At 43.5% G+C, this 21,583-nt stretch overlaps 1 protein-coding gene across 1 annotated transcript in view; it reads left to right on the forward strand.

Annotated features, from left to right (window-relative positions):
- The first annotated feature begins 284 nt into the window (after positions 1–284).
- Positions 285–21,583, forward strand: part of TMEM178B (transmembrane protein 178B) — a 226,252-nt gene continuing 204,953 nt past the window's right edge. Inside the window, exon 1 of the mRNA XM_086610635.1 lies at positions 285–666. Coding sequence (XP_086466761.1) covers positions 285–666 — 382 coding nt within the window. The remainder of the gene's footprint in view (positions 667–21,583) is intronic.

Genomic DNA, 21,583 nt, shown 5'->3' on the forward strand with positions numbered 1-21,583 from the left:
CCGGCTTGCTCCCGTTCGAGGTGGAAGGCTGTGTTTCTCCCCGTCGGGTCTCCTCCGCAGAGAAGAAGAGGCAGATGAGACTCCAGGACTGCTTCCAGTGCAGAACTTTGTAGCGCTCTCAGCATCCCTCCGCAGCGTGGATGTGAGCCACGGGAGCCGGGGATGTCTGAGGCAGGCTCTGCCAAGTGACACCTCGCAGCTACTCTGGAGGTTTCTGCGTGGTCTCACGCTCAAGGGCTTTGCCTGTTGTGAAGATGCCCATGGTGTTTCTGTGAAGCTGAGGTATGGCTGCTGGAAGGTTACTGCTGTATGCCGGCCTCTCTTTAGCTCTGTGTGCCCTGGGCATGCTGGCTGTGGCAATCTGCTCCGACCATTGGTACGAAACTGATGCCAGGAAGCACAGAGAGAGGTGCAAGAGCATCACCACTAAGAGAAATGATCCTGGCTTCATTTATAACTCCAACAACAACCTGCCTCTCAGGGCCAGCAGGTCTAGGTTGGACCGCTGGGAAGGGAAACTCCTCTTGGCAAGAAACAGGAGGCAGATCTTTGCTATGAGCGCAGTCGACGAGTGCAACAGACAGTACAACTCGACCAACATGGGGCTCTGGAGGAAATGCCACCGACAAGGATTCGACCAAGAGCTGGAGGAGCTGATTGCCAAAGGTAAGGGCTGTTTTTTACCAGATGAACATGCCAGGCCCTCCTGAGCTGAGCAGACTCTAGCCAAGTACCTCTTCTTGCGATGGGTGAACTGGCCTGGCTGGGCATCCCTTCCCGAAGCACTGCCAGGGCAGTTTCCCATGGGTTCTGTACTGCTGAGGCATGGGGTTTGGGAGCGAGAAGGCAGTGAGGGTGAGAGCAGACACACCCCAGAATGTCTCTCTCATGTCTCTGTCTCTCTAAGCTTAATATAGTCTGCCCATCACCATGGTATCAATTATTTTCTGCATACAAATAGCAAGTACTAACAAAGCAGACGCTGGATTTTTTTTTGTTTTTAAATTTTATTTGACCCTGGTGACTCAGGCAAATTAATATTATTTTACTGAAGGCTACATATGTCTGTATTTCTTCATTCCCTTACCGAATGCCCCATCAGTCCTGAATTACACCATTTGCAGTGCTCACATGGAGGATTTTTCTATCCTCAAATGGAGAGTAAACAAAGAGAAATGCTAAAGAGCAGGAGGAAACCCAGCTTGCTGTTTACACTGAGCTATGTTTTGGAATATTTTCAATGTCTACAAAACATTACATGAATTTATTAAAAGTGTTAAAAAGGAATTATTTTCTCTTGGGGTGGAGATGCATCTGTTTGCCTGTAGCATTTTTGTGCTATGTTTTTCCTTGTCTTTTGGTCCTTCTTCTTCTTTATTTCCCCACGATACCAGTTCAAGATGATGGTCAGTTTCCCTCAAACGTTTCTTTGATCCTAAGCATAGGGAGGAGAAATACACATAAAGCCAGCCTAAACATCCTGTCTACAAAAGATGTATGTTTTTGCAGGATAATGAGGGTTTCAGTAAAGGATGACAGCATCTTTGCTACCCACGGCATGGTTACTCCGTACAACAAAATAACATCTCCCTCCCATGGTTCTTCTGTTGCATTCAGATGATTCCCCAGTGGTTTATTTCCATCACAGTGAAATCATTACTTCTTATGCCATTCAATCTTTAAAAATACTTGTTTTCTAAGCGTGTTCCCTGTCCCAAACTCCCTTGATAGACTGTGTTAATTCCCTCTTCAGGCATTGCAAGCGGAATTATTGCTTAAAGCTAATTATTCATGAGGGACAAACTCTCACATGTGTTTGCCAATGTATACATTTTGTTCCATATGTTTTAAAAGTGAGCAGCAGAGGTGAGTAGCATGATATAGACTTGCACTGGGATGGTACAAACAGGTGGTGTAGCTGGGAACCTAGATCACTAGTTAGGGTCCTGTTTGTGTTGCTAGTGACCCTTAATTCTGGTTGCTATTTAACGACCCCTATGAAATGAATTGGTGGCTTCAGTCCCATTTGTAATGGACAAGTGAACATGTCTGAAGCCTGTCAGCACCCTGGCACCCTGCTGCTGGTTTCAGTGCCGAGAGAGGGAATCCTCTTCTCCGTCTAGGTGAGGGCGCAGGCGTGCTGGGCTGGCCGCGGAGGGCTGGATTGCTCTGCCACGTGTGCTCCCTCTGCTCGGGGCATAAACAAAGAATTTAACCTTGACAGTGGGCAAATATGTCACCAGAGCTCACCTTTGGCAAAAGGAGTTTCCATTATTAGAGAGGTTTTTCTTCTTGAAATAAGTGGGACTTGTTCCTCTTTCACCGCCTGCCTTGTCCTCAGGAACGTCCGTTTCTCCTGCCAGAAACTGCTGAAATTGCCTAGCACTGGGTTCCATGTAAGGGCAGCCCTGCTAAGTGTTAGCCAGAAAGAAAATGTGACAACTCAAGCTGAGGTGGTTAGATGCTGGAGAAGATAGTCTTTGAAAGATCCTGCTGTAATTTGTGTGTGTTCATGTGTGTGTTCATGTGTGTGTTCACGTGTGAATGAATGAGTGTGTGTGTAGTGAGCTAACTCTAAATTTACAGTGTTCAGCTGGTAGCCAGGGGTTCCCGGGCTCAGGTAGAGCGTGCGTTCCTGCACACATATTCTTGGACATATGTGTGTGCAGATGGCCAGAGAGCCACTTCACGGAGTTGCTGTCCCTGTGTCAGAAGTGCAAATTGTGCGCATAAGGGAGGTACGTGCAAGTATAGGTGTATGTGACTCCTTGCCTTCTTTAAAGGTTTTTTGATACACATTGTACGCTGAGAGTAATGTTAAAGGAGGGAGACCCATCAAACTGAATACCAACATTATAGTTAATTTTTGGAGTGTGGATCTACCTATGCTATAACTCTCAGCCGTGATGAAGTCACCTGTTAGCACTAATGCTGTAGAGGTGTGTTGCTTTGGTACTTCCAGATTAAAACATAGAAGAGCAAGTATAATGGCAATTCAGTAAAATAAAGTGTTTGACTTGCTCAGAAATAAAGCTGGAGATAGCGATATTACAGGATCGCTTGTCCAGTTTGTATAAGCGAATAGATCAAAAAGAACAAATGGATTTTACTCTCCTCTTGTCAAAAAGTGATGCAAAATAATTGTCTGTTAAAAATCCCTGTATGCTGGAGTCAGTGAATTAGAAGAACTAGCTTTACATGGGTAGTCAACTAGTGTCCCTGTTCCCACCTAAGGCCCGCTACTAGACTGTTTCTTCACTATCCTCAGCTATATGATCAAAGTGGAATAAGTACATTTGCCGTCACTGTCCAATGTTGAGAACAGCTCTGAGTTCCAAAGGAGCAGCTACTCTAGATTCACTCAGACAGCACCACCTTGCTTTTCCAGTTTTTCTTCCGTGGCAGATGCTTGTCTGGAGTTAGAAATTGCAAAGGTGGGTGCCTGGGCAGAGCATGTCCTGTGCAGATGTGGGGAGCTGCAGATGTACCGTGTCTGTAGCCATCAAACACCCTGACTGGGGCACATGTTCCTGCACAGCGGAAATCTCTCTCTCTATGAGCTCCAGGGTAAATACCATATAAAAGAGGATGTTATTGGCACATAGGCCTTTTACTCTCCTTCCTCTGCCAGCTGTTAATTTAATCTAGCACACCTCTTCCGGAAATGGATAAACTAATGCAGGTTCTGGCCCCAAATATTGTGTGTAATGCTATATGTAATTGAATGTAAATGCTATTAAGGGTTGGTGTTTTTTGGTTTGGGTTTTTTTTTTTTTTTTTTTGAAGCTGGGCAGGATCTAAGGGATCCATTTATTTTGAGACAGATCCTATGCTCTTCCCTAGGCAAAACTTCCAGTACTGAGAATGGTAGGTTTGTCCATCAAAGGATAACAAAAAGTAGTCGTTAAGAGCCTAACTAGCTTTGCAAATACCCTGCAGTTATTCTGTTTATGAACTCTGCTGAAATTAATACAAGCTGTAGGCAATGGTTTGTGGCAGGATCGGGCCCTATGGTGCTTGGCAGTATTCTGATGCTAGTGGTTTTAAAAAACAGTTCTGTTTCTGAAGAGGCTGGGTCACATCTGTGATTCCATTCTGTATTTATTAGTTTTACTTTCTGGCAAATAAATCAAAACTTTTATCTTGGATTTTGCTAGAAGAACTGGAGATGTTACTTCAGATTTCTTATGTATAGATATAACAGACACTAATGCATATATAAAATAGTTGGACCTACTTACGTTTCTCCTATCCCTTTTTTAATATTCCCATAGAATCCAGGTGCATATTTTGAAATAATACAATTAGATACATAGCCAATGAATTAAAACAGATTATCACTGTTTGGATAAGGCCAGGTTGGATGAGGCTTTGAGCAACCTGCTGTAGTGGAAGGTGTCCCTGCCCATGGCAGGGGGGTTAGAACTAGATGATCTTGAAGGTCCCTTCCAACCCAAACCATACTATGGTTCTATGATCACAAGTAAGTATACTCAGGGAGAGGCAGGCAGACATAAGAGATCAAAGGCCTGAAGAATATTCTAAAACTGCATCAAAATTAGGCAATTAATTTCTCTTTGTCATCATGAATGAAAAAAATAAACCCAGAAACAACAGAAATGAAAGTCAATGAAGAAATTATTGGAGTTGAACATGCAAACCCAGGGTCCAGTCTTGCTAACTTTTACTCACTTGAGTAATCTTTATTCCTGTGAATGGGCTACTGGGACTGAGGGAAAGCACTCTTGTCAAGAAGGACCAGTCAGAAAGAAAGAGCTTGCAAAGCTGGTCCTCTGATTTTGCTTTCACATCTGATCAAGTCTTTCAGCATCTCGGGACCAGAATTTCACTCCTGATCCCTAATGCCTTGCACAGTCACAAGCGCTGGCTCTGGGTTTGTTTGGAGTGATACTCTAAGCTTCTTCTGATTCTCAGGTGTCTGTTCAGTCTCCTCCGTGAATTAAATAGCCCTGCTGCTTAATGCCTTTTTGAATATAGTGTTCCCGATATCCTAGTAGATCCACTGTTTCCCTGTTTACCACTGAGTTTCCAGCAAAAGCAGCAGCATTCCCTTACCCTACGAAAAAATCCCAGTGAACTGACCTCCACTAAGCAAGAAGAGATTTGAAATGCAGGTAAGTGTCCATTTGTGGATGGGAGAAGGCAGAGTTTATGTCCTGCTTCGGCAACCAACAGCTCACAACCCCTCCTGTACGACTTTTAGTGACCCAGAAAAAAACTGGAAGCCACAGAGTCTGTCTGCGTCCTATGGCAATGTTGCTCAGATGCTTTCCTGCACTAGTTGGGAAGGAAACAAGAAAGTAAAAAAAAAAAAAAAGAATTACATCATTTAATTATAAAGGTACAATAAAGCAGATGAAGAAGTTGCACAATAACCACAGACTGTTCCATTTAGGCAATTACTACTCAGAGGACCTTTCATCTCGCTTTTGGAAGGCTGCCAGTTAAACCTGTCTGGATGGGGCTCTACTGCCTGCCACTGGAATCCAATTTTATTAAAAAAAATAATTTACAATGACCTTATTATTTCAATCCCCCTTTTACTTTCCTTCTTCCCCCAAGATCCATGGAAGTCATAGTAAATCCTATTTTTAAAACATTTTACTGCGAGTATACTTAGCCCATGCCACCACTGAAAAAAAAAAAAAGGCAAGTAATTCCTGTGCAGCCTACCTTCACCCCAAATAATATGCAAGATATCTGGGATGAAAGCATTCTCTGTTTTGGTTTGTCAGATACATGGCACAACTGAGGAAGAAAAGCTTAACAGGACTACTCCGGCCGTCACTAGGGATTATTTATACACAATTGGAAAAGCCTGAAAAGAGGCTACTTGCAGCCATCTCTAGGAGTAAAAAGATTTATTTCCATAAAACCACTTGCAATACCTTGCAGTTCTGTAGATTTGACTTTTAAAATGCAATGGTTTTACCAGGTAAATTAGGACAGCCATTTTTTCATGTATCCTTCATACATTAAAGAATCCAAATACTTTCTTTAAAATGTGTGTTTGAAATCCCAACTGTTCTCCAAATGCACTCATTATAAAAAGAACTTTATTGAAGTCTCGGTTCTGATCCTAGTGAAGTCAATAGTAAATGTTTTATTGAATGTGGTGATGCAGCAAGTTCAGGCCTTTAGTGTTTCCTTTGAGGTTAAAATTGTCCCTGGATAGAAAGGCCAACACAAGGTCTTGTGCTCCCTTCTGTCATAGCAGAGTTCTGCTGGAGGGATCCAGTGAAATTTAAGCTGCGGACAGTTTTTGAGTTGAATCTGAGGCTACTCAGGTATTTAAGCTTCACTGTTTTTGATGCCGTAATTATTCTTAGTTGGCTGATGCAGATTGGAAGTCAAATAACTGCATGTTTCTAAGATACAGCAAAGACATCTTCTTGTTCAGAGATTTTTTTAAATCCTTTAATGGATGAAATCACTGGTGTTTCATGCACGTGAGTTCTAGGAGGATTTTGTCCATCGTGTTTTAAATAAACGATTCTAATATTTTAATTGCATCAAACTTAAATAGCAATTCATTAAAAATTATCTTTACCACAAGTAATGAGAACCTGACACATTCCTCTGACACATCTGAGATAATTAGTTTGATAATATATATCTGCTTAAAATACTAAGAACATATATGTAATTTAACAGAGCTGCAACTGTTTTTAATCATGCTGTTTTAAAGGGCAAATTTCAATCAAGCTGTTGGCTTTCAAGCAAAATTGCCAGGCAAGACAAATGGAAATTTTGCCTGAATGAAAATGACGGGATCATGCCCTTCTCAAGAGAAACTGATATTTGCAGAGCTGCCTGCAGGACTGCATGCTTAATTCCTGTTCATTTAATTGAGCATCCAAATCCTTTTGAGAGATCTCAGCATTTTTATCCTTTCTGCCTATTGCTTAAAAACTTTTTAAAAAGTGTGGAGGAAAGATTTAATATGAGTGCAGCTGTGTTCTATTTACTGTAAAAATAAAAATATGAAATATTATTTTACTTAAATAAAGATGAAACAATCAGAACTATTTTGTCATCTCCAGAAAAAAAAAATCTATATTAATATTGCTTTTCCACATTGAAAAAGTCTTTCTGTGCACTCAGAATAACTGTTCAAGAGTGGAAAGAGTTCATTAACTATTACAGAGCCAGTAAATTAACTATTACAGAGCCAGTAAATGAAGAAGACAACTTTATGTTTTGTAGGCTCTGCAAAAATAATGACAATCATTTATAATGCAAGTTACTTAATGGCTCATTGCTAACAAAGTGTTGCTGGAACCCTTAAGTTCTTTAAGAGCAAAAGAAAGAAATTACATGGTGTTTCTTAGTTTTTAAGGTATAAATAAATAAAGAACGTGGATTCTGGAATCTGAGTGCCCTTAACAGACCATACAGAATGGAATCCACTTAAAAGAAAAGAATATCAACTAACATATTTTCTCTGCAGGAGAGAAATCAGCTATAAAATGGAAATTTCCCCATATTCTTTCTCAGAAAGCCTAATTCTTTCACAAATAAATATTCAGAACTGCCCAGCTGAGTCCACTGAAATCATAATCCTTTGTAGATAACTACCAAAATAGATGGAAGAAAGGTAGTGCTGCAGTTAGGGCAGGGCTTACAAAGCCAGAAGTCAGTCCAAGCTCTGCCATAGTCTTTCTTCATGACCTGAGGCAAGTGACTTAATCTCTCGTACCTCAGCTCAGTAGCAGTATAATAGGGATTTCGTTCATTATTATTAATATCAGTTAGAGTTCTGCCGCAGGATTTATGAGCCTTAATCATGGATCAGAAAAATGTCCCTGTCCTTTTGACATGTTGCTGCACTTTAAATATTGGAGAGTAATGCAGCCTTATGAGAGAGTACAAGGAGATGACAAGGTAATTATGTTCAGCGTGACCGGTAGTGGTTTTAAAACACCATCAGGCTAACCATATTTCTGTAAGCACCATGAAACACGTGATTCCTAGAAGAGCTGTAAAGAAGGATAATGAATAGGAGGTGCAGATGTTTACAAGTTGGTCTTCCAAAGATGGAGAGATGGCAGCAGAAAAATCATGGGTCTTGTCTGCTTGAAAAATTAATAAGTAGGTGATGGGGATTGACCTCTTTGGTTGACTGTAGGAAGAAGTTGACATTTCCTTAACGAAGACAAGTAGATTATACTAATGAGATAGATATTTGGTTAGCAGTATACAGCAGCTGAGAGAAATTACGTGGTCAGAGTGATGTGTTAGGAAAATGATATTTCTAGCAGCATCCTGAATGGATACATGGAGGGCAAGATCACATTTGTAAAGGTCAGAAAAAGAAATATTGTAGTAATAAAGGCATGAGATAATGACAGCCTGGAAAGAGAAAGAATATGCAAACCTTAGACATTCCCTGGATCTAGGGATGTAATGAGACCCATGAGATGAAGACGTTGCTCCGGTTGTTGACCAGAACAACAAGGAAAGTGATAGTGTTGGCTGTGATGATCAAGAGGGGAATTGCTGAAGAGGGCATGTAGTAAAGAAGGGAGAAGAACATTAGGAACTCTGTTTTAGCTACAATAAGTCCAGACTGATATCTGTATGTCTATAAGGGAGTATTAGAGAGACTGTGGGTATGGAGCTAGGGAGACAAGTTTGTGTTAGAGGAGTGATCTGTAAATTGCTGCTTGGAAATGATAGTGAGATCTATGTTTGTGATGGCAATTACCAAGGAGTAAAACATAGAAAGAGAAAAGCACCATGAACTTCTGGCAGAGCTGGGGGAAGAAAAATGTCTTCTGGAGGACACACTAAAGGAGCAGATTTAGAGGTGATGCAAGAGAAGTGAGTAATGTCATGGTAGCTGAAGAAAGACACCATTTCAGGTTAAAACAGCACAGAGGACTACTGAAGGTAGCTGACATGCTGCAGCAGATGAGAACAGAGTCTTTAGACTACACTGAAATTTGCCCAGTACATTAAGTAGAGACTTTGGCAGCAGCAGTTGCAAGGGAGAGGAAGCTGCACTGAACTGGTGGGGGGTACTCCAGGCAGCATTTGTACCTGGCGTATTCAGAGAGGTTGGTGATGAAAGGGAGGAGAGAAAAAGACACGGTATATAGAGAGGAAAATAAATGTTTTAAGATGAAAAAATGTTTTAAGGTGAGACTATTTTAAGAGGAAAGAGATTGAATAGTATTTACGCTATGACAGTAAAGAGACAGAGGGGCGTGAGAGATCAAGAAGAAGAGAGAAAGAGAGGATAAGAATGGCCATAAGGAAAGTCAGGAGATAGGGTAAGACTGGCTTAGTGGCAAATAGAAGAAATTAAGGAAGAGAGCTGCATAGGAGGTTTTTCATCTGTGTGAGAGAAGAATGAGGAAGGAGTTGTAGGAGGTGAAGAGGAAACAGAAGGCAAAGCTACTGGGAGGGGAAGATCATAGTTTGTCATTTTTTTCATGGAAGAACTGGGTGAAGTCCTGCATAATAGCTGAAGTAGGGGCTGGAGGAGGTGGGAGGGTCTGAGGAATGAGCCAAATGTGGCAAAGAAGTCACTATGACTGCGAATCTGAGATATAACTGAGCTGGAGTAGTAAGTCTAGGAAATGAGCAGAACTGAATGGGGAACAATGTGTTCATAGTGGAGAAGGTTAGCCAGGCAGCGGGGTTCCCATTAGAGGTGCTCTGCTGTGTGAGACATAGCAGACACCAACTGGTATGGGTGAGTTGGGATTTGAGATGGCAGGGCAGGAGTGGATAGGGGAATGCAAGGCAAGAAGTCTATGAATGAAAGAGTGCAGCATTGATTACATCAGCGTGTGGAGAAAGGAAAGAAATTATAAAGAGGTGATAAAGGACTGAGAGAAGGCAAGAAGCCCTTGGTACGGATGAGCTGAGGTGACAGAAAGGCCAAGCTAGCTTAGTGTGAAGGTAATGGCCATTGGTTGTTGCAGAAAGAGTCCACAGAATGGTCCAAGTGGTGGAATGGAAGACGGGGGGAAAGCGCAGGGCCCGTTATGAAGCCCAGTTAAGGGATCTTGTCTATTTGGTGACTGACAGGGTAAAACAGAGTTGTAGGCTGAACAGAGGAGACACTAAAACATACAGCTTAAGGGACAGAGAGGTCACTACTACAGATTCTTCTATCATTTGCCCTGCCTGCATGCTGAGAGTTCATCCTGTGTAACCTTGTGGAGCTGTCGGCATGATTCTCTCCAGCAGAAGTCAGCGAGTTTGTCCAAGCGTGAAACAACTGAGCTCCAGTCTCAGATTGAACCTCCAGTGCAGATGAACAGATATTAACTACAAATTCAGGATATTTTCCACAAAGTGGAGGGGATGAAGGAAGGTGTTTCCAGAGCTGAGGGGCTTTTACAAGGTCTTTTCAGCCTGTTGCAACCAGTGCTTCTGCACTTGAAGCTCTGCACTCCAGCAAATACATGTCAGGCCAGCTAGGGAGTTCTGGGTCAGAAGTAACTGCTCAGACCCCGTGGCAATCTGGCAGATGCTCTACTGGCCTCATGGTGAGATTTCTCCTTACTGAGTGTCCTGCTATTGTCTGTGCCCACTTCTTTTTCTGACTCCAGTGAAAGTGTAACCTTGGAATGTGCTTTGCGGGTGCCAGAGGAGCCAGAGGTATAAGAATCACGTGTATGATTTACAAAACCGGCACTCACACTTCCTTAAAGCAGAGCTGAGAGGATCTTCCCAGTATCTGCAGCTGCTTTTTCCAGCAGCTCTACCTCAGTCATCCCCAGAAGGACTCTTCACTCAATGCTGAGAAGCAAACTGTATGTCCTGAGGTAGGTGTTTATCAGCATCTCTTGTCAGAGAGACTGACTGTGCGCAGGCTCTGAAACCCCTTCATCCCCCTGTGCCACCTCTGTTGAGTGTAAGTGGTGACCTACCTGCTCAAAAGTGCCCTGTGATTCTGTTGTTTCTTACCATAAACATGCAAGCTGAAACACCGTAAAGGACCAGGGGTTCAAGATGTCCCGTGTATACGGCAAAGTGGGTCCCAGTAAGATATCCCGCCAGCACGAGTGAAAGTCACAGAGACTCTGTTGTCACAGCCCTTATTTAGTTCCAAGACCTTTTGTTGGTTTTGAGTTTTAAAAGCATACATTTCAAAAAAAGCTTCCTAAATATATTTCTAGACTTTCTAATAGGATGAAACAGTTATTTTATTGGGTGACAGAAGCTATTTGAAAAGCTCTTTCTGCTTAAATGTGAATGTACCATGCTTGTCTCTGTCTCCAATAATAGTTCATATCTTTGAATATGGAAAAGAACCTTTATAATGTAGATAGTTTTACTTTCTGTCCAGTGGTCATTTAATGGCATAACAATTATAATAGAAACAAAGAAAAAAGAAGCAAAAATATTTTTAAATCCGATGTTAAAGGTGTAAATTAAGGTCACTGACTTTGAAGGGATGATGCTGGTTTATGGTAGCTGATGATCCAATTGCATTGCTCTGTCTTAGGTACTTAGGTGGTTCCCATTGAGATAGTATCTGAATACTGTACTTCTTGATCTTTAACCCTAAAAGACCTCTGAAAAGTGGAATTATCCCTGTTTTACACAGAGGACAGTTGCCCAACAATGCAAACATCCTGCAGCGCAAAAGTTCACATTGGAAAGAAATTTCTCATTGTTAGTCCCTAACTGCATGAGCTGGTATTGTGTGTTAAATTTTGTCACTTTTCTATTCACCAGTCTTCAAGATTACCCAGTTCTTCACATATGATATTCCATAATGGCTGAAGAGAGAGGGAGAAATGTTACACTGATCAGAGAAACAAAAGAGCCAGCTAACAGGAACAGGGGAAATGCCAAAACTCAAATAGCTTAATGGGCTCAAATTGGGAAGCTGGATAATTTCCATCTCAGACTTCTGAAAAATGTGGTATGTGACATTGCAAGTCCAGTAAAAAGGATTTTCAATAAATCTGTCTAATTACGATGGTACATTAGGAATGAAAAGTAGCAAATCTATATTTAAAGCAAGGGGGAAAAGTTGTCTGGGCCACAGTGGACCTTTTAGTTTGATCATAACAATACCAAGCAGAGTTTAAAGTAAGCTCTGAAGGAAAGATTAATTAAATGCATGGCGGGAAATGAAATAACCATGCAACGTATATTTTTCTGTTTGAGGTGTGCCAAACTACCCGATATATTTTACTAGGAAGATAACTGGGTTTTGAGACAGGGAAATGCCTTAGACCTAAGTTATCAGGATTTTGGTAAAGGATTTTATATTCTACCCCTAAGGAAATGGCTTGCTACAATATTAAGGCAATTAGTACACAATTTGCAGTGTGTTTAAGGAACTGACCAAAGGAAGGCAAAAAGTTCTGAGAGAGAGAGTATCAAGATGAAGGTCAACAGTAGAGTTCCCAAAGTAGAGGACAAACCTTGTTTAATAATGTCATTAATGATATTGCAGCAGGGCCTGTAAGGGGAGGTGATGGCTCTCCTGGAGCTGGGCACAAAGGAATGAACTTAAGACATTTGCTGCTCCCAGGAGAATGAGACATTGCCAAGAGAAAGAAGACCTGGAATATTATACATGAAGAACTGGGTAATGTTGAGGACTGGGTGATAGGAAGGATGTGAAACTTATTTTCAGAGTGAATTTTTGGTTCTAGAGGATGTTGTTGGGCAAATATGCTTCTGTGTTGCACACTGGAATTCTCTTCCCCCAGACATCCAGGCTATGGGAAGGCTCAGATGGCTTCCTCCATGTCCAGGTACTGCAGTGGGTTTCCTTTCAAGGTAGGAAAGGGGCATACCTGAATCTCACCCAACGCGCAGTTGGGATGCAACCATAGTGCGCACCTCAGTGGGAACAAGGACAAAGGGGTTCATGAGGGTGCACCTGTCTTCAAGTGTAGACAGAGAGTGGTAGAGCCACAACCAGGAGAAAGTTGGATGTGACTGAAGAACAGAGCTGGCCAGATATTGCAACTAGGAAAACATTGAACTCATGGGCAAGGTGTTAACCAAGCCTTCTCTGTTATAATATTTGCTATTCTTGTCAACTACCTCTGAGAAAGATGAACTCAGACTGAAGCAGGTCCAGAGTGGGGTTACCAGTGTGAGGAGAGGAATGGAAAAATCTATTTTACAAATATATTGTTATCCAGAAGAAATGGAGTTAAACACAGGAGAGGAGGAAGATGTGTTTAAGCTAAGGACAACATTAACAGGGAAAACTGTGAGAGGACCATGAACATATGTAGGCTGGAAGCTGTGCTGAAGTGGGGCACTGGAAGGAGCGATGAGAGCACAGCACTTCTAATAGTTTTTAAGGATGAAGATGGTTATATTTAGGAACAGGGATTATATGATATACTTGCCTGCTATGCAAGAAAAATGAACATGGTCCTTTTTAGTGCTGTGTCTTTGTGAAACATGCCATAAGACTGTGAAGAATTAATTTATTTTTACTATTAATTCCTCTTTTTCTTTTTTTTTCCCAAGGAAAAGGATATTCAGCTCTGTATTAAATAGGACCTGATGGAAGGAGTGTTTGTCACTAGGCTGTCTGATATCAGCTGCAGGTGTCAGTTGAGAGGGAAGGGACCTGAGACAAAACCAGCTGCACCATCCCAGCTGCTTTGTCTCTTTCACCTGGATCTGACCTGCACTTTGTTTCCTTCCAGTGACACCCCACACATACAGAAAGGACTGACGATGAGGACTGTGTGCACTTAATGCACATTTTACATATCTTTCCTTTAGGTAATGCTGTTAATAGGGTCTTTGCTTCTTAGCTCCCTCATCTGCTTTCATTTCATATTGCCTTAGCTCAATGAGAGAAAAGGCCTGATAGATGCTCAGCTATTTGTATTCATAAGCCAGGAGAATGCAGAGGCTTCAACTTCTTCATTAAAATAGTTTATATAAAATAAAAGAGAATTTCCGTACTATATTTAAACATTCGGGATGGCTGGCAGCAGTGGAATTAAACTCTTATTTGCACATATTTAAATTACCATGAGATGTGTGTTTCAGTTCACAAAATGTTCAGCCATTTGGCTGGTGATGCTGAGTGAGTTTCCTTGTAATGGGAAAGATTTTGCCACAGGATCCACCAGCTTATGAGAGCTAAAGGCACCCACTCCTGGGCTTTGCTCACTTGTGGGTGCAGCAGCAGACCACAATTCTCTCAAGAGTTCAGGAGAAAGGTCTTACAGGGAACAGAAAGGCTCCGCGGCAGTAAAGGTAGGAAAGCACCATCTGGGATAGCCTTTTGGGCTGTAATTCAACTCCTAGAAAAGGTGGAAGTAGGATTCCATCAATCAGTATGGAGCAAGACAAGCTGGGATGCTCTACCCGTCTGGAGTTTCGGGGAACCTTGCCTGAGACTCCGAGTACCAAAGCTGCCTGCTGCATGCACGTGGGTCGGGGCAATCCCAAGCACAAGTACAGGCTGGGTGGAGAATGGATTGAGAGCAGCACAGAGGAAAAGGACTTGGGAGTGCTGGTGGATGAGAAGCTCAACATGAGCCGGCAATGTGCACTGGCAGCCCAGAAAGCCAACCACATCCTGGGCTGCATCAAAAGAAGAGTAGCCAGCAGGTCAAGGGAGGTGATTCTGCCCCTCTACTCTGCTCTTGTGAGACCCCACCTGGAATACTGCATTCAGCGCTGGAGTCCCCAACATAAGAAGGACATGGAGCTGCTGGAGCGGGTCCAGAGGAGGGCCATGAAGATGATGCGAGGGCTGGAGCACCTCTGCTATGAAGACAGGCTGAGAGAGTTGGGGCTGTTCAGCCTGGAGAAGAGAAGGCTCCGGGTGATCTTATAGCAGCCTTCCAGTACTTAAAGGGGGCCTACAGGAAAGCTGGAGAGGGACTTTTTACAAGGGCATGCAGTGATAAGACAAGGGGCAATGGATTTAAACTGAAAGAGGGGAGATTTATATTAGATATAAGGAAGAAATTTTTCACTCAAAGGGTGGTGAGGCACTGGAACAGGTTGCCCAGAGAAGTTGTGGATGCCCCATCCCTGGAAGTGTTCAAGGCCAGGTTGGATGAGGCTTTGGACAACCTGGTGTAGGGGAGGGTTTCCCTGCCCATGCAGGGGCGTTGGAACTAGATGATCTTTGAGGTCCCTTCCAACCCAAACCATTCTATGATTCTATGATTCTATGATTGCTGGAAGAAACCGTTACCTGCCTCTGCACCTGAGCACCTGGAGAAGGAGGGTTGTATCTAAGGCAGATCACAGAAGGCCTTTTTGTTTCTACTTCTGCTGATGAATGACATTGGCCTTGTCAAGAGCAGGCCCCATTCTGCACTGTGTGGTGGCAGAGGCGGAGGGAGGGAGGCTGGGGGTGGTTGGTGTTGCCTCTGTGCGCCCGACACATATGTGGGAGCAGCTGGATGCGGGGTCCTCTGCCAGTGCACTGAGCTGTGTGAATTCAAGACAGCTGCTTTTCAGGAGCTGTATATTTGTGGCAGAGGGATGCTATGCTAAGCCGCTGTATGCTGCTGAGGGTTTGGAATAAGGGCAGAGATACATGTTTTTCTGTGCTCATTTATGTAGGCTTGAGCTGTCTGTCCTTTTTCTATGAAATAATCTTTCATATCTGAGAGGAATGAGGAATTCTTTCTACCTGGCACCTTGAGGAGCCTCCAGTTTTCAAATGCTGTTTCTTGTGATTCATTGATCCTAGTGGGACACTGGGAGAGGCAGCCACAGACTCACAGACGTGGCATCAGCTTTGTGGGGATGGGAGCATGACAACACTGTCCCACACTCACCACTCCGTAAGGTCACTGTTTCCCAATGATGAATTGGCTGCAGAATGGACTTGTGCAGCATCTTGCCTCAGGACTTGGGAACTTCGGTTTGGGGAAAGCATGAAAACTTGTTTAAAGTCTGGGAAGGAGATTTTTAAATAGGAGATTTCATGGGAAAAAGTGGGGCAACTTGTTTAAGTGCCTTCAAGGGAAGGAGGGAGAGACTACTTGGATGGCTGGAGAGAGGAGAGGTGTATGTCAGCGTAAGGTCTGGCCTCACACTGACAGTGATGGCACTACAAAGATGGCTTCAGTTTCCCCTCAGCCTTTCCCTCTTACCCTTGAGGTTAGGAACCCTATCCTGTCCTTACTGGTGTCCCCCATGCTCTGTGCTGTGCTACAGCAGAACTGGTGGCACATCTTTCCCCCTCTTCTTCACCAGTTACTGTTAGCATCCCGCCTGTGACACAGCAACTAATTGCGTTGTCAATGCCTTCAAATGAAGAAGAAGCAGCAGGAGCAGATGAACTCTTCAGCACCAAAGTCTTCTTTTCCTGTGCTTGCCTCTAAGAATACAAGTGCAAAGAGAGAGGGAGGCAAAAGAAGCAGGATTTCTCGTAGCAGAAACTTGTCTGCAGCGCTGAGGCATGGGCAAGTCTTCAGGCCCAAGCTCTGCTTTGCCTGCTGTCAACCTTGCTTCAAATCAAGGGGTCATGGTATCCATTTAGTAGCATTGTGCTTCAGCCAGGGTGTAGTTTTCGGCTCCTGGCATTAGGATGACTGGAAGGACATGTCTTCGTTAAAGATTCTCCTCCTTTTGAATGTAGTTCATGACATTTTGGAAGTTCTTGGACCTGCATTTTGAGATGACATGCACGTGATTGCTGTGGTAGGGTTGTACAACTGTATCTGTCATCTAGAAATTAAATTGTTTGAATGTTCCTCTTGAGCATGTGAGGAAGGTGCTCAAATACCTCCTCTGGGGACTGAGACTTTTCAGGCTGGTTATGATAATGTTTCAGTGCTTGTCTTTGGCGTCCATGTTTTGAAATGAGATCCAATTGTCCACGTCTCAGAGGGCACAAATTGCCCCATTTCTATCCGTCCTGGTGGCAATTTACATCAGGGTAGGACTTATTGTCCTGATATTTAACAATCAGATACGAGCACCTCTCCATTCATTTCAACACTTTCTTTCCAGGGTTTAGGTCTGTGCTAAAATGCTGGTTTGACCTGCACCCCTCCTCCAGAGCAGGAGCATACCGTTCTACATGGCATTGGAAGAGGCCACAGAAACTTTCTAGTAGATTTGGTGGAGCCTAGTTGGTGAATGGGAGGGAGTCCTTGAGCTTGTCTCATGCATCTCGGACCCCATGCATCACCCTGTCAATGTGACAGCGTATTAACCCCCCTCAGGGTCTGCCTACATGGTGCAATTTCACGGCTTTATTATTATCACAGAATCTACTGCTTAAGGCAGGTTGGTGCTCCTGAGTTTAAGCTTTCATTTGAGGAAGTTTTGCTATTCATCACAGGTATGACAATGACCTTCAAAGTTGACATCCCGGTTTAGGCATCTGGTGTACAGATATTTGAACCAGAAGGTAGACAGCACATGTAAAACACTGGATGTGGATGGAGGAAATAGGTCAGGAGTCCTCTCTGTAGTCACTAAGAGTTTCTTTTACCATTAGACTGTTCATTTTCAAAGGCTAATATCAATTATTTTTGCTTTGTTTCTAAGGGCCTGGGAGCTGACAAGTGACTCCTCTGGCATTTTGGTGTATTGCTGTAAAGAATACAGAGAAAGTTTTCACATGAAACGTACAAGAGCCAGAATTTCCCTATCACAGATGCCAACCTGGTTTCAAAGGATTTGAGAAGGCATATTGTCTATGCTATTGTTTGATATTCTTCTATTGATATGTTGTCTTTGTAGCTTTTTCATCTGCTAATTGATGTGTGACTGTATACACTGGTCTTTCAGCAGTGCTTGAATTTTATGTTAGACACAGCACTTTGTTCATTCATAATTGTTACGGTCTTGTTTAAAGATAACTTTATTGAAACGAGCAAAGGGTAAGCAGAGATGCAGTGAGTACCTGAGCACTCAGGCAGACTGAAAAATATGACTTGGCAAGGTGATGACTGGAGTGGATCATCTCAGTGGAGCATCATGTAACAAGCCAGAAAGCCAGAAGGTGACAATTCAACTTCGGTGATGAAGGGGAGGTCGGTGTGGGAATGAAACCACTGGGAGCAGAAGCTTGGAGCTGTGGAGAAAAGAAAATGGAGACAAAATTAGAGAAGACGTACACCCAGGGAGAAGGGGAAAGGAGGAGGAGAATGCAAGCACCAATGAGCAGAGACAGCAGTGGCTAGAAGGGGAGCAGGTCTTTTGTTGAGTATGAAGGCCTTGAACAAACACTGAAATGATAGCAGGTACATAAAGACCATGATTCTGCTTTGACTGTTAGCAAATTGTTGTACTGACAGCATGTTTGCGGAAGGTGTGGGGAAACCCTGAGCTCCAGTCCTGCCTGTGAACCAGGCTTGCTGTGAGATTTTTCTGCCAAAGATGCATTTAGGTCCTTGCTGTAGTATGGGCAGGACAAGGGCAAATGTGTGACTAACCTCATGAATCTTGAAAGGGTAATTTCACCTGCCACTTCCATCCGTGCAGAGCTTCCTTGGGGGCAAGTCTTCCAGAAGAGCACTTTTGATCAAGTTTTCCTTCAGAAACTGAAGCAGGAGCCAGAGTCCTTTGGAAAGCCCTGCATATAAATATCTTGTTTAGTTAGTCTAATAAAGGTATTACTAACAGTGCTGCTTGGAGGATTTATTGGGGGATTTCACTAAGACAGTGTTAGCGGTGGAATTATAGTCATTCTCTGGTAAGACCTTGTCGATGCGAGAGAAAATAACGTTGATCCAATCAGAGATATTTTACAGGATCAATGTAATATTCCTTTGCATAATCACAACCGAAGGATTATGGGCCTGTGCTGGGAGTGACGAAGGATCACTTGACAGATCACAGCCCCGTTTGTTCTCATTGTTTTAACTGGTGAAGTACAGGCAGTTTTTTAAAAGTGTGCACGTATACCCCTGTATTTTAAATAAACCAGGGCTCCTTCAGGCCACAGGCATTATTTTCAGTCTATTGCTTTTAAACAATATTTTGGGCTACATACATTTTTCATAGCTGAGCCATACTGAAGCATCTTGGTATGACCTTGAGATGATTCCCTCTGCAATACAGGAAGCCAGTGTATATGAAATGGGAGAGGAGGCCCCGAGGCAGCCAGGGAGGAGGAGAAGACAAATCAATGTACGGCGTGAGCCTTATAGCCCAAACATCATAAGGGACCCTGAATAAGTTTGCGTAATTGAGCTTTTGGATAACGCAGCAATTCCTCTAAGGGGACACGAGCATTGCACATGACAGTGAATTCAGGGGGCTCAAGAGCGTACTGTGGTATGCTGGGACTAATTTATAATAAACCAAGATCTCGTTGTTTACACTACTATCTGCATTTTTCAAGATCCCAGTACTGTTCTATTGCTTTAATGACAGCTTTGTCACGCATTGTGGAGGCCCTAAATCCCTCTACTAGCTGCGGTTACCCAGATATCCCCCTGGCTTTAGTAAGGCTTCTTCTGCCGAGGAAGAGGAGCAATGTGTTTGATAGCTTCACTGCATTTGACAGACTGGTTCCTTTGGATTTGTGCGTACATCTCAGTGAACAATGGGAAGGGAAAACGGTGGCTGAGGCGCAGAGCGATGGCTCGGCTCACTGATAATATCAAGGGCCATTCAAACTCCAATCTTGTGGTTTCAGATGACTTCAACTGCAGGGCTGCAAAAGTTATTTGGGGAAGAAAAAACAGCTATTACAAGTGACATTTAAAATTAGATGGGACACAGCTCTCCTGAAAATACAGCAGGGATCAGCTTGTTTCCATCATGGGCGAGGACAAATAACTGAACATGTCCTTTCTGCCATCATGGGCAGAGTATAGCCTGTATCAAAGCATAGAGCTTTTCTAGGAGATTGTGACTAGCACGGAGCGTGTGTACAGAGGAGCATGTGAGAGGATACAAGAGCCTGTTGCAATTAACCCCTTCAAATGAGCTCAGGCCAGGGACAAGACCTCCAGGAGACTGGGATCTCCATGGCTTTGCCTCGCACCAAGAAGCAAGGGAAGGGGAAGAGGAGGCAGGGCCAGGGTTACAGAGCTATACAGACAGGTCATAGCCTCCAGTTTGCCCCAACGCCTGCCAAAGTCGCCTTGCTGGCCTTGCCCTTGGAGGCTCGTGTTTGGCAATGCAGATCTTCCACGGCCATCATTGTGGGGCCATTTATGGAGCAAGACTGAGTTGACGGCTCTCCTTTGCACTGCCCTGGTGCCTCCTGTGCTCCATGGCACGTTGGAGGGAAGCAGCCGCACACCCCCTCCTTGTGCGGACTGCAGCCCCCTGCAACGCTACGCCAGTGCGGGCTCTTGCTGCCCATGGGAGAGCTGCTCCTGCTCCTCACGGCTGTTTCCATAGGACCTGTGTAACTCTGCCCTGCATGTGAGCCCTGGGATGTTTCCATGGGTCTGGTGCTATGGGTGGCACCAACATGATAGAATCATAGAATCATAGAATCATAGAATCATAGAATGGTTAGGGTTGGAAGGGACCTCAAAGATCATCTAGTTCCAACCCCCCTGTCATGGGCAGGGAAATCCTCCACTACACCAGATTGCCCAAAGCCTCATCCAACCCGGCCTTGAACACTTCCAGGGATGGGGCATCCACAACTTCTCTGGGCAACCTGGAGTAGTTGGGACAGGCTCAGATTGCCAAAATCATTAAGTGAGAGTAATCTCGGTGCCTTTTGTTTTTTTCTTGCTATCTGGAATAATCGGCGATCAGATCGCTTCTTCAAAATGCAGTGCTGAGAAGTAATCTGTTAGAGTAATCATTTACTGTATCAGCCCTGGCCACCACAGCCCTCGGACATATTTATATCCTTGTAATTCACAGCTGCCTGTCAGTTGTTCTGTTGGTGAGCGTGTAGAAAATCCATATTGAAAGAAGGTTAGGGGTTCAGACTTAAACCGAGAAAAGCATGAAAAATCAGAGTAAATCCATGCTGATAGTCTGTTCTTCATTGCTTAAGTTCAGGATGGACCCTTATCCGGGATTTTCACTCTTAACTCTCAGCGTCCTGGCTCTGGTGAGCCTCCTCAGAACACAGATATCTGTGGACTGAGCATATTTCCATGTTAATGGATCTTTAGGCATATGATGAGCATGCTGGTGTAATTTACATTTTAAAGTAGTCTTAAATAAGCTCTCATGTCTGCAGCTGGTCTTTGAGAGGATGGTGTTCCCTGGAGTTAGCCCAAGGCAACTTGCTGAAGATCACACATAGCTTTTACTCATAGCTTTTACTCTGTTCTTGCTCAAGCAAAACTGCTTTTAAGTCCAGGGCAGCAAAGTCAGTCTTGCTGAAGTTGGAAGCAAGCACTCCTTTGACTTCAGTAGGACACAGATTTTGCCCAGCATTAATTTTTGCCTGTGAAAAGACTTGAGGAAAAAATGGAGAAAGGCCTCCTAGAACAAACCTCTCAGGGGCTTACTAATCACTCCTCTTGCACAGGTTTGCTGCTGTATGAGTCCCTTGAAATATTTCCTTGAGTTGAGCAGGAACTTTGCCTAGAGACAATGACCTACATACAAGGCAAGTGCCATGTAACACTTGCAGTTAACGTTTTATTTGTTGGTATAATAAAAGCATGTCAACAGTTTAGTCTTGCCAAAATCCACTGGTCTGTTT

Source organism: Tauraco erythrolophus, chromosome 4 (assembly GCF_009769465.1).
Source record: "Tauraco erythrolophus isolate bTauEry1 chromosome 4, bTauEry1.pri, whole genome shotgun sequence".
Lineage (NCBI taxonomy): Eukaryota > Metazoa > Chordata > Aves > Musophagiformes > Musophagidae > Tauraco > Tauraco erythrolophus.